This window comes from Astatotilapia calliptera, chromosome 13 (genome assembly GCF_900246225.1).
Source record: "Astatotilapia calliptera chromosome 13, fAstCal1.2, whole genome shotgun sequence".
Classification (NCBI taxonomy): Eukaryota; Metazoa; Chordata; class Actinopteri; order Cichliformes; family Cichlidae; genus Astatotilapia; species Astatotilapia calliptera.
This window is the reverse complement of record NC_039314.1, coordinates 8,373,248-8,386,947: the sequence shown is the minus strand read 5'-3', so window position 1 is coordinate 8,386,947 and position 13,700 is coordinate 8,373,248. Positions and strand designations below refer to the sequence as shown.

Genomic DNA, 13,700 nt, shown 5'->3' with positions numbered 1-13,700 from the left:
GTTGTCCTGTTTTCCCTTATTGTCTGAAATATTGGGCTAGAGTTGAATCCAACAGGCCAGTTAAAGAAAACACAAATATTGAGCCATATTTTACAATGGAAGGTGTTTTTCAGGTTCAGTCTTCTCTTTATTTTGATGTAGTTTATTTCAGGTCAGTATTCCAAAAAGGGGCACACTCGCTCACAGCGTTTCTCTTTCTTACGCTAAAGTAAGCCACCCAGATGCAGGCTCAAGCTTCACTGGTTACAGCATTTGATTCCAAATGCAAAATTTAAAGCTCGTGTCCTCACAATGCAGGTCTCTTATGCTCGTGTTTGCACACAGTATCAGCTTATATGTATTTTTTTTACAACCTAAGATGAACAGTGTTCAAAGAACTTACTCTGTATGGAGATACCCACAAGTCTTTTATCTTCTGTATGCCAAGATGTTTAAGAAGCTAAGAGAGATCTTAAGCTAACCCACATGAACTTGAAAATTGGTGGTGATGGTATGGCCTGAGCTCTTAGGAAGACATTCTTGTAATTTCTTTAAGTAGTCTTCAATATAGTTCTCCAAGCTTCTTTAAGGACTACTTTGGATCTTGGCTGCCTTTTTGTTTTGTTTTTTGTAAAGATGATCCCACAACTCTTCATTAATGTTGAGGTCTGGGCTACAGGGAGGCCAATCCATGACTGATAGTGTTCCAATGTGTGTTTCTCTATCTAGGTATGTTTTTATTGCACTGGCGGTGTGTTTGGGATGATTGTCATGCTGAAAAATGAAGCTGTTGCCAATCAGACGCTTTCCAGATTACATGGCCAATCAAAATCTGATGGTACTTTCCTGCGTTTATAATTCCATTCCCATCACCACTGGCTGAAATGTGGCCATACACCATGACGGAGCCTCCACTGTGTTTTACAGCTGGCTTTAGACACTCACTGTTGTACTTCTCTCCTCACCTCCTTCGTATATGCTGATGAAGACCTTTTGCCAATGAAACTTTCTTCTTTAACTATCTAGATCAACAGTTATATGTTTGCAACATCTTGCTTTCTCTTTAACTTGTCAAGGTTTTTAAGGACACTGCACACTATGTCTGCACACTAAGTTTTTGGCTAAAAGTTCTTTGTAAGTCACCTTGTTGGTGCAACTATTCAACTAAACAAATGTGAACAAATGATGCGTTTTCATGACAGGCTGCTATGTTATCATATGTGTAGAGTACAACACTGGTTCAGACCTTAAATTAGATTTATTTTTTTGTCCGTGAATGATTCATAAGTCAGTTTTAAGTGGCTTAACAAATAAAAAGCTGTTCCTCTGAGAGTGGTCAGGTAAAAGGACTGGATAAAATGATAAAAATATGGCCAATGTCTAAAGAAAGACCTTGAAAGACCTTTAGACAGCCAGGAGAACGATTCCTCAAGAACACGTTAAAAGACTGCAATCTAGATAATTAGCTGCAAAATATAAAGAAATGTCTCACTTTTGTGCATGGCTGAACTGGTCGTTGAATATTTGCTCCCATCCACTGGACAAACACTCTCAAGACTGTCCTTTAAAAAGTTATCCAAGGTTCAGTTTGATAGTTGTTAGTTTGCAAACCGTTAAGCGATTAGCTGCCAGATGAGTAGAAGCTAAAAAAAAACAAAAAAAACAAAAATCTAGATTGGAACAGGAGATATCATATTGATAACTCCCAATTTCATCCCCAAAATGGAAAAAATTACCTTTAGTCCTGCACTGTGACATTTATGTTTTTATTTTGCAGACTCCAGGAGCAGGAGCAGGCATTAAATCTGTCCATTAAGGAAGCCACTGCTAAGGTAAGCCACTGTTCCGCTGACTTGATTTATTCTATATCATCTCATTCTCTTCTCAGCATGTCGACGATGACTGAATGTGTGTGAATATCTAATAAGCAGTAAGTCAAAATACACATTATGTGTCTTGTGCGAGCTTTGGTGTTTTTAATATATGTACTAAATGTCAGTGTCTGTATTCATGAGCTTGTTTCTCTTTGACAAGGCAGTAAACTCTCCAGTTTTTTTGCAAGAGTCACAGGAGTTGTCATTTTGAATAAATCCTCCCTAAATTCTAAATCATCCGTAAAATTATTACAACACCTGATGATGAAAAAGCTGTCCGATTTGCTTAAATGCACACTTTTAAAATCAACTAAATGAGTAAAACATGGCTAACGTAGTGATTTGAAGCCCGTGTCCATTGTTTGTGTGTTTACCTGGGTTTGCATGCTGCTGTATAACTAGAATTCACTCATGCTTATCAAGGGTTTGCTTTTCCTTTGTGCTTCCTGCACAAAGGAGGCACAAAGCTGCACACGGTGTAATCAGAAGACCATAAGAAGCAAAAACTTGATTTGGATGTAGCAGCGGTTCCTGTTAATGTTGAGATTTTGCACCACTTCTGTGCTGCTACTGCATTTAGATCTCTCTTGCACATATGCATCAGTACAGACGCTAAATGTGCCGTGAGAGCGGTCAGTGTCTGTCTCAAACTGACCTGAATTTTTCATGTCAAAGATGGTCACTGGTGATGAGAACTGAGTCAAATAGTCTCGGGTATGACTTTCAACATGGAGTTCATGTTGTTCAACTGTAAAATCCTGAGGCATCTGCAAGAGTACATGTAGAGCAAACAACGTCAGCTTTAGTGTGTTTCAGTGTACCACACTGGGTTCTAAAAACTCGAATCCCCACATCTGTTTACCTGCAACGTCTCTCCTCTTCCCCAAAAAGCAATTCATCATTTGGGGCTGCTTGGCAGTGCGTGTTGTCAGATTGACACTTTTAGGGTGAGATCCAAACCATGAGCTCATCTATACCTTGCTAGTACTGGATGATGTTGGACATCCATTAGCCTTTATTCTTTGTAGCACAGATTCAACAAGCTGCTGGAAACATTTCTCTGAGATTTTGGTCCATATCGACATGACGGCATCACACAGTTGCTGCAGATTTGTCGGCTGCACATCCACGATGTGATTCTCATGTTCCGCCACAACCCAGAAGTGCCCTACTGGATTGAGCTCTGGTGACTGTGGAGGGCATTGAGTACAGAGAACTCACTGCCATGTCCACGAAACCAGTTTAAGATGATGTGATCTTTGTCACATATGTTATTCTGCTGGAAGCAACCATTAGAAGATGGACACACTGGTTATAAAAAGGTGAGCGTAGTCAGCAACAGTACATGCTCAGTTGGTAATAAGGGGACCAATCTGGGCTAAGAAAATATCCTCCATATTATTACACTTCACAACATCGCTTTCCTGTTCTTAGCTGACCATTTCGTTCACCCAGTGTGGTCTTCTGCTGTTTTTGCCCATATGCTTCAAGGTGAATGTGTTGTGTTCAGAGAGGCTCTTCTGTATACCTTTCTTTGTGATGAGTGGTTATCTAAGCTATTGTTGTCATCCTCTGTACTTTGGCATATTCATTCGGACATATGCTGCTTACTAGTTATTTTCTTTTTTTCAGATATTTTTATCCAGAAACTAGATGCATGGAATAAGGAGATAGAAGTTAGCTTACAGAGTTAGCTCTGTAAAGCTACTGTCACTGAGTCTTTCAGAAAGCCATCATCAAATCACTGATTGATGTTGCCGCTGCACCTGAAAGAAATGTCGTGGGTTTCTACCCAGATATACATTTACCATCATCACAAAGTGCCCATTGTTAAGCTAAAATGAGAAGTTTGGTTCCAAGATGATATATTCACCAAGTGGAAAATTGCTCACCTGCTGTGACAAAATGATTGCTGACATGAAAGTAACTTTTTTGAAATTGACAAATAGCCTGATGTTTTGAAATTAAATCAGCGATGTCAGAATTTCTACAGTTTGAAAAAGCACTCAAAAAATATTTTCACTTCATATAATGCATGAAATAAAATTATACAAGCCTGTTTGGGGAAAAAAAAAATCCGCTTTCTACATTTCTGTGCGGAGAAAACTCTCCGGGGATGTTCTGCCTCGGAAATAACAGTCTATTTGACTGCCTTTTCAAAGTGTTGCACATAACTGTGTCAGATTTAAGGAAAACACGCGTCAGAAAATCTGGATCCAAATCTCTTTGAGCAGTGAAAATAAAGAAAAACAGTTCCTAAAAAGAAGGAAGCGGATTGTGGGGATTGTAGCTGTGGTTCAAAGTGTATACAATGGAAATAACAGAGGTTTAAAGGACAGGGTGAGGGCAGATGAGGGCCAGACGGGCTGATGGAGACCATCAGCTCCTTTGTGAATACTCAGGGCTGAGGTGCCGCATCCCCATCAGGCTGTGACATTCAGGGGCCTTTTCCTCTCTGACTTTCTAATGATATCTTTTATGAGGATTTCACATTTTCCAGTCTGTCCATGTGAAAGGAGAAGCACTCTCTTTCTTTCTAAAGGTTATAGACAAAGGTAACACATCGGCGTTGATGCTCTGCTGTGTATTCAAAGCAGAGCGAACACAGAAGGACGGAAATGAATTTGTAAGGTCTTGTAAGAATGAGTGTCAAAAAGAAAATGAAAGTGGAATTGGAAATGAGCTTTGCCTCCTGTGGGATCCATGTGTCTGCGAAGGTTTTGTTAGTTACCGCCCTCCCCCCCTGCTCTCTCCTCTGCATGTTCCTCTCTTTCTTTTCCTCAGGTGGTCATGAGTCAGAGACTGGGCAGCAGCCTAAGGAGGAAAGTCAGTGAGACTGAAACACAGCTTTTGGCACTACATGAAGCCAAACTGGCAGCCATCTCAGGTAACTTTCCACTCAACCACACCCCACTACATCCCTGCTGCATTACCCTTTTTTTTATTTACCCCATTTACTTGGCTCACCCACCATTAGCCTCACTTAATTACGCTATTAATGATCAAGAAGCTCGTTAATGGACGTTGTAAGCATAATGTGCTCCTGTGGTGCACCGGTGCAGGTAATGACTTCAGCAGTGCTAAGGAACTGAAAGCAGAGATGAAGGCGGTGTACCTGGAGCGGGACCGACTTGAGGCTCTGGCCAAGAGGCTGCACAGCCTCAGCTCAGGGAGCAGCCAGGAGCTCGCCAGGATGAAGGAGCAGCGGCAGCAACTCAGACAGGAGCTGGAGCAGAGGGAGGCCCAGCATGGTGAGTGGCAGAGGCTACCCAGTATGACTGACAACATCAAACCCTTGTCTTTACTATTGATTAATTAATATATAAATCTACAACACTGTTACTTTATTCATTTTTTTTTCTACAAGGAGCAAGACTTTATCACAATTTTTAAAAAGTGGTCTCGAGCAATAGTTCTGCAGGTTTTTCTTTGGGCGTTGGCTGCTTTTTCCTTCATTTTCAGTCCAGTCCTTGTACCTGATCACTTAACACTGAACTACAAATCACTGAAGCTTAAAAACTGTGCCTAACGGTGCAAAGGATGAACCATTGTTGTGCCTACACATAACAAACAACTTAGCATGAGAACACAGTTTGAAGGGCATAAAATAGTATTTCTGCACTAACAATTGAAATTGAAATTTTTATTTTTTATTTTTTTTATTTCAGTCAACAACAACAACAACAACAGATTATAATTTTACATAAAAGTACTCAAACAGTAACCGAAAAAGGAATAGGCTGAAGCCTTGTGGCTTATACTTATCCTATCCCTTACCCCCATAGAAATAATCAAATCCTTAACCAAGAAAATAAATAACATTGATAAATAAGTTGAGTAACAGTTTGAAAAGAAATCAATGATAAATCAAGAAATTAAATCAACACAAAAAAATGTTAACAAACCAAATTTCTATAACCTTGTATAATACTAATTTTTAAAATCTTCCTGAAGAATGACAAAGAAAAACACATCGTCAGTTCATCATTAAGTCCATTCCATAATTTCACTCCCAAAACTGACACACATCTATACTTAACATTGGTTCTCACTTTAGGCATTTCAAACTTATAAGACCCCCTCAAATCATATTTTCCATCTCTTAGTTGAAACATACTTAAAATACAAATTGGAACATTCTTTTTCATCACACGATATATCATTTCTAAAGTTTTAGAATATATAATGTCCATGAATTTTAACATAGATGATCCTACAAAAAAACTGGTTGGTGGACTCCCTATATCCAACTTTATTTATTATTCTAATAGCTCTTTTTTGCAATTTAAATATTGAATCTAAATATGTTTTGTATGTGTTCCCCCAAATTTCTGCACAGTAGGTCATATAAGGCAAACAAAGGGAAGTATACAATAAATAAAGGCAGTTCTTATTCAAAAAATCTCTTGTTTTATAAAGAATAGAAATAGACTTGGATAATTTTCGTTTCACATGTTCTATGTGGGGCTTCAAACAAAGTTTATCATCAATAATTACTCCTAACAATTTTGTCTCATATACTCTTTCAATTTCAACATTATTTAAATTCAATTTTACTTTAATATTACTTTTACTACCTCCAAATAACATAAATTTTGTTTTACTTTCATTCAATGATAGTTTATTAAATACAAACCATCTATTTAACTTTATGAGTTCTGTTTCCACTGTTTTCAGTAATTTCTTTATGTCTTTTCCTGAGCAAAATAAGTTTGTATCATCAGCAAACATCACATATTTTAAAGATTCCCAAGAAGCCGTTAGCTGGAATCTTAGCATATTTCAGTATGCTGCTGGATAAAAGAAAGAATTAGGCATAAAAACTGTGTACAGTAGATGAACAGGATCTAAACACGGTATGTCCTTAGAAAAAGACCTGACACAGGACCTGTGAGGAACATCTGGCCCTTCAATTTATCCAGCTGCTGAAGCCTCATCAGAAATGGCCTCCATGAAAGGGTGGCTGTCAAGAGGAGGGAAACAGTCCAGCCAAACATTGACTTTCAGGCTTGTTAGAACTGTACAGAGTCTGTTTTGGGCTTATATTCTGTATTTCCATGTGTAGATTTCAATAAACTGCTGCATCTTTTGCCCATTATGGTATTACTTAAAAATCTATGTAGATATATGAATTTATATAATTTGTTGAGAAGATAAATCTCACACAGGTGAATATTAGCATACAGTTAGATTAATAAAATGTTCCTACTAGCTCCAGTAAGGCTCTACATGCAGCATAACTTCTTGTTTATTTTGTACCAAACTGAAATGTAAAAAATTACCATTCGGTTTAATGGGGGATTAAATCTGAAGTAGGGGCTAGATAGAAACCACTTTGGTTCCACACATAAAATTCCAGTTAATTTTATTTGCATATGCAGGATTCTGTGGCTCATAGTTGCAGCTTTTACAACAAAAAGTGTCCTGGTTAAATCGTTAGCACAAAAGAGTAAGAACTGTGCTAAATAAGCAACAGGTTTTTGGAGAAAAGCTCCAGAGTACACACTTATGACCATAAAATCTATATCGCAATTTTAGTTTTAGAATTCCTGAGGCGTGATTAACCACAAAACATCCAGTCAGTGAGCTCAGGAGTCACTTTCATGCTTCTTAAGAGGAAAAACCTTCGGTGTTAATAAAACTAAGAGCGCTGCTTGCTTAAATGAATCCTTTCCTCCAGCCCTCTATCAGAAACAAAAATGAATAAAACTGGTCGAAGGAACATATCGATATGTTTGTATTATAATTATAAAGCTAGTGTGAGCAGTATTTTTTTTTAATACACAAAACTAACACATTGCTTTTCAAGTTGACATCATATTGTCATTCATTCAGATTATGTTTCTGGCCTTCAGCTAGCACAGCTGCCTGCCCTTAGGTGCTCGGCAGGTTGTGTACACTTTGCCTTCTATGATTTTTGGGGGTTTTTTTGTTGCTGAGAACAGCTGTCTGCTGCATCTGGAAACAAGCCTGATTCGAGCAGCAAGAGTGAACGAAACCTGTACAATAAGACAAAAATCTGAAAAACTGTGAAAAAGCTCAAGAAACAAAAAGTCAGCTTAAGGGATGTTTGTGTAATAATTCTCTTTGGGACATTACATGTACACATTTGTTCCATTGTTAACATACAAACAGTTATTATAGTAGCTTAGAATAAACATTTTAAAGCATGAATATGAATAAGTGCAGCATTACCTGAAACAGCGCTGTTCTTTTTTTCCCTGCCCACTGAGGCGTGAAAGCGTTTGTTGTGTACTTGAAAGGCGCCTCTCTTTTTCTTTGAATACACTTTTTAAATATCAGTTCAAAATGTGAATCATGAGAGCTCTTTGAAAGACAAGTCGCCTCTTGATGTTGCTCCACACTGTGAGAGGACATCAATGAACAATGACTTTTTCTCCCAAATGAAGCAAAAGTGATCTGCTGTCAGCGGGGGAATCGGCTTCAAACGAGTTACCAGCAAGGATTGGCAGTCGCGAAGAGGCGAGGTGGCGAGGGTGGTGCGAGGGAATTGAGCTTTAATTGTGTAAAGTTAGCCGGTTACCTTCGAGCCAGTGTGCGCAGACATGATGCATCAGCGTTCACACGCTCTCCAACTCGATTAAGATCTTAAGGAACGGGGGCTTGTCTTTTTAAAAATTTTTTAATTCTTTTTTTTAGGGTTCAGTCTTTAGATTGATTTGGCGCGTGGGCATTTGGTAGAGATCTAAATGGATTTTGACGGCACCACCTGCAGTGGTACTCTCTCTAGTCCATCAGTCACAGGGAGATTTCTAAAAAAGGTCACTTCCCTCACTGAGACACGCAGACGGGAGGATGAGGGGAGGGCGGGAGAGGGGGTGGTGGTGAAGTGATGGGGCTAGAGCAGGAAGTGAAGCGGCATCAGACTGAAGCTAATGCTACAACCTCCCATCTACCATATGCTGTTACCCAGATCATAAAGATTTGTGGCTGGAGCTTCACATTTAATGCTATTGTCCTGTCCTGAATGCACCCTTTCCTGTCACTAGGGGGCACCCTTTTATTTTTGTACTCCATTGTTCAGGCTTAGTTGCATGAAGTTTTTAGGGGGTTGTATAGTAATGCATAGACTTGCTATTTTAGTACATCCAGTCTATAATTGTATATCATTATAGGAGAAAGCAGCTCTTTTCATTTCAAAGTGATTATGTTTCATCGACCTCCACTGGATTTTTGTTGTGGAAGCACACCCAAGAACACCTCGGTCTGCTTGACAGCCAGGGATAACACTGATCTCTTCCATGACAAGCATCACCACGTTCACCTCAGCAGCCTAAACGCAGCGTGCGTGTGTGCCTCATCTTGAATAATGTAGCTCTGCAGGCTGGGAAACCAGTGGTACGAAACTGCGGCGGCTAAACAAAGGATTTGGAGTCAGGTGGTAACACGTCACAGAGAAGACGGCAAGTTAATGATTGGTTGCGCGGCGTGCTCAAACGCTCAAGTGGGCGCACACAATATGGCAGCAGGCGCAATTTCAAAATGTGTTGCTGACACCAAGCAAGGGGCTCATTAAACTGTCATCCTATTTGGTAATAAGGGGCTGGCACACACTTGCTGGAAACTGATAGCCCACCAACAGCACATTACCATTTCTTTAGCTGGAGGGGATTAGAAATTACTGTCTAAGTCAAAGCCAAGATGGCCATCCTTTTAGGTTTCCGAGGCATTTCTAGCACGCGCGCTTGTGGTATTAGTGTCATCCCGTACAAAGAAAACAGCATGCCCATTGTCATCGCGTGAGCTCCGAGGCAATGAATAGTCCTGCTGATGCCATGTAAAGATAGAAATTCATCAACAAGCTGAAGCCACACAGCTTCAGCTTGTTGAGTGCTTGCGGTGTGGGGGCTTTTTGGCCTGGGAGCCATTATGTCCCTAATTGCCGTTGGCACGTTTGCTGATGAATACCACAGCCATTATGGCCAGAGGTTTGATTCCCCGCTGAGAGTATAATTTTGTCCCCAAGAGAGATCTCGAGCGACGCTAAATTTACAAATAAATAATTGAAGAGCTGAATAAGATGCGTAAATGACCCCCAGTAGTGAGGACTTTCATATGGGGAAAGCTGCATCAGACTGTGCTCCTCTTCATTTAGCCAAGTAGTGTGGTAATGCCTGTTCACTGCCATTGTTACAATGCCAGCAGTTCTCTTGTTTTCTGCTTCACGCGGCTCAACTGGAACCCATTTAATTACTGTACCAGCTATTGTTTCTCCATACAGCTCCTGTTGCTCGTGCCGTAGTTTAAAGCCAGTCAGTTCGAACCCAACTATGCGGTGCTAGTCGGATTTAAGTGCACATCAATACAAGTCACTCTGTGTTATTAGACAAATGCAATTTTCTCTTACAGTAAAGGCGAGGACACATATGATTTATTCATAGCTCTGGCTCTTTTAGGGTGCTTCTGTTGAGAACATGATGGAATGTGTGACAGCTCTTCTCTGAAGAGCATCTGAGTGATTGAGAGCGGCACGGTGGTTAAGTGGACTTGGGGGGGGGGAAGGATGTTTTTTGGTCTTTGTCTCTGAAGTTTCAGCAATATTGAGTATTTTTTTCTTCCTGTCATTCCATTATGAATTTATCATTGAAAGAATTACTGCAAAAACACAATTGACTGAGGTACCACTCCAATCAGGCTCCGTCAATCAATCAATCAGGTCTTTTCTTCAATTACATACCGCTGAAACAAATGTTTTATATCCCTACTGTGCCTTCCTTCTCTTCTACGTGCACTGCAAACACGGTAAAGCTCAAAAAATGTTGCAGCTGTTAGGTTTGGGATGTAACGCCAGACTGTCAGTCCACCACACTGGCTCACACTGAAAGCAGCCGACTTTCCATCTTGTGGAATTACTTGGTATTTCTGTAATATTGTATTTTTTAATTTCCCCTAAAACGACTGGAGTTTCTAAGTATATTTATCTCATGAGCCACAAATTTGCAGCTAAACGAAAACACCAGAGTAAGATGATATATTGCTCGCATATACAAGTGGGAGATGATGGGGGGGAAGATGCATTTTAGTGAAAATGTACTAACCCGGAGTTCCAAGAGGAAACCCGGGGAATAATAGGATGCATGTTTAATGGGGCGGAATTGTTGAGCTGGTGAAGCGTTGAGAGTGCTCTGCACTTTTTTGGGAGACTTCCTCATTGCCGAGGAATGTTGCTTCTTGGATTCAGTTGTCAAAAACAAAAAATATATTTGCAGCTTGCTTCAGTAGAAATATAGTTTAGAGCCTCTTCTAAACAGTTTCTATTTACTGACATACAATGACAGTGAGCATTTCTTAAGATTTCAGCTGAGCAGTTTAGCACCCATCACTTAAAAAAGACCAAAACACAACCCAACTACAGTTTTGCACACACCCAATTACTTGTCAAGTGATTCTTTTTGTTGTGCATTCAAGCACAACCCAACAATATGCTCCGCTATGCCAGCTGCAATCTGTGCATGCTACAGCTAGAGCATCATGGGTGATTGAGCATCTGTCCTATATCAGGCTGTCCCTCCGTCAGCTCTGCTGCTGTTAGGTTCAGGTATATATGGTGGGAGTGGCTCCATATGCCTACTGCGTGTTTGTGTTTTACCTGCAGCGCTGTCACACTCAGACAGACCTAGCCAAGCTTAAACACATTCATCACAGTCAGTGCCTTCAGCTCAATTACAGACACACAGTTTTGTCTTCTGCCTTATTATTGCACAGGCTTTTATAACAAGCATGTCACCGGTGCTCTGTTAGCGCAGAGCCGCCTCTAATTTGTTTGACAACAAGAAGGCCTCACAGACGTTTGGGTGCTTTTGTTGTTAAGGCGCTGAAGAAATGACCGCATTATTCACTTAGAGTTGGAGAGCTCTTTGAATGCTCGTGATGCAGGAGGCACTGAAAACACCTTGCCTATATTAACTTTTTTCTGTAAAACCCATAACTGTGATTGAGTTTTGAAATTTTAAGTTCTGTCTATTATTGAATATTCTCTGCTTGACTTTTGGTTTCACCATGTGTCTATTCTTAGCTTTTCTTAGTTTTATTTTCATCATATTTTGTAGCCTAGTTATTGTTAATATTTATGGACATGATTTATAGGCGACTCCTGGAGTTTCAGTTTATTCTTTTTCCTCTCTGGATAAATCTCCATCTCTGTTTGGTGATGTCCTGTTTTACTTTGTTCATCTCTTATTTGTGTGCATTGTATTTAGTTTTATCCTGTTTCATTAGTCTCTGACTAATTTCAGCTGTGTCTTGTCACCCTGGCGTTTCCGATTTTCCTGATTCCCTGTGTCTATTTAAAGCCTCAGTTTGTTTTAGTTCTCTGTTGTGTCATGCTGTTGGACTGCGGACTTCCTCTTGTGTTTTCTGGTCTGCGTGTCTGTTTGTTTTACCAGGCCTTGGATTATGTGCTCCACCTAAATAAAAAGTCTTTTTTTGCGTTTCCTGAGCTCATTCTGCTCTTTGGGTCCCTTATCAGGACACACTGACAGAAACTTTGTAAACTCTGCTACAGTTGTGACATCCTGCTTCATAGGTTTGTCTGTCACATCAGAGTTTGTAACCATCAGACTCGTCTTTTTCTGTCTTAGAGTGTTAGAGCTATTTAGCTGAAGCAATTTAGCTTCGATTAGTCTAACAAATTCTGATTCATATATAAAGCAAATGACATTGTCGCAGCACCCAGTAACCCATTCTCCACATCCTTCAATGGTGTCTCAGTTCTGCTTGCGTTATGAATGAATGGCCTTTTCGATTTTGGCCGGGGTCCTTGACAGCAATCAGTGATGTTTAATGCCTGCTGAGATCACTAGTGTGAAGGGAGTCTGAGCTCATGAATTTCCGATGTGGGCTCTGTGAACGCCTTTGTGAAGTTCCTTCAACACCAAATATGCCACGGCACGCATCAGGGAGTAACAGAGCGACTGTCTTCTTTATGGGCTTTTTAGTGCCGATTTTATTCGCATTGCCTGCCCATGACAGCAGCCTCCCGCAGTCTTACAGGAAGTGGTAATATCACCCAGTGCTCTGGTTCCACTCTGCGCAGGAGGAGGCTCTGCGCGCTTGATTTCTCGTCCCATTCTATAAAGAAAAGATTATTTTTATCTGTCACGCCTGAAAAACCGCCGTAGTTTTACCACTGGTTGGCATGGCGACAGGACGGCGCACTCTCCTCTGTGTATAGCATGGCAAGAAATATTAAGTAAACAGTTAATGCACTTGTGTGTCAATCTCCCACCTTCATCTGTTTCTATCCGTCTTGCTGTTGTTCAAGCTGTAGCTCAGTTTGGCAACTCGCTCTCTGCCAGCTAAAGTCAGGCTTAATGCCCTCCATGTATTATTCAGCGGCTATCTGCTTGCAAGCTGCTTAACAGAGCCAGCGTGAATGGAAGTTGATAGGGGAAGCTCTATCAGGTAGGATAAGATCTCACGTGGCAATTAGAGGGTTGGTAAGTGAGCTGTCTGGTCCACATACAGCAGATATGTGATAGCTTCTCCAGCGGCCTCTGATTGCACAGATTTGGCCACTTTGACTGAAACGAGTAACATCCCTTCCTGTGACTCCCACATTCAAGCCCCCATAAATAACCCAACTAGCTCCATCTCAGCTCTTCCTTCAAGTACAGACAGGAGTGTGTGTGTGCGTGTGTGTGTGTGCAAGAGTGTGGAAAGTGTTTGTCACGCTACTGTCGCTGACATTTTCCTTTTCTTCCTGCTGTGCCTGGCCCCGAGAATATGTCACCCCCAAGCTGATGCTGTCTATTAACCACCATCAAGACAATGATGCAAATTGTATTTCAATCCGCAGACTTTGTCTCTGTGTGAGCAGCCTAAGCG

At 40.6% G+C, this 13,700-nt stretch overlaps 1 protein-coding gene across 6 annotated transcripts in view; it reads left to right on the top strand.

Moving 5' to 3' along the window:
- disc1 (DISC1 scaffold protein) overlaps nt 1–13,700 on the top strand; it is a 46,503-nt gene that overhangs the window by 12,634 nt on the left and 20,169 nt on the right. For all 6 annotated transcript variants that reach the window (XM_026189844.1, XM_026189843.1, XM_026189845.1 and 3 more), the window contains 3 exons: nt 1,757–1,811; nt 4,638–4,740; nt 4,916–5,104. In XM_026189844.1, coding sequence (XP_026045629.1) covers nt 1,757–1,811; nt 4,638–4,740; nt 4,916–5,104 — 347 coding nt within the window. The remainder of the gene's footprint in view (nt 1–1,756; nt 1,812–4,637; nt 4,741–4,915; nt 5,105–13,700) is intronic.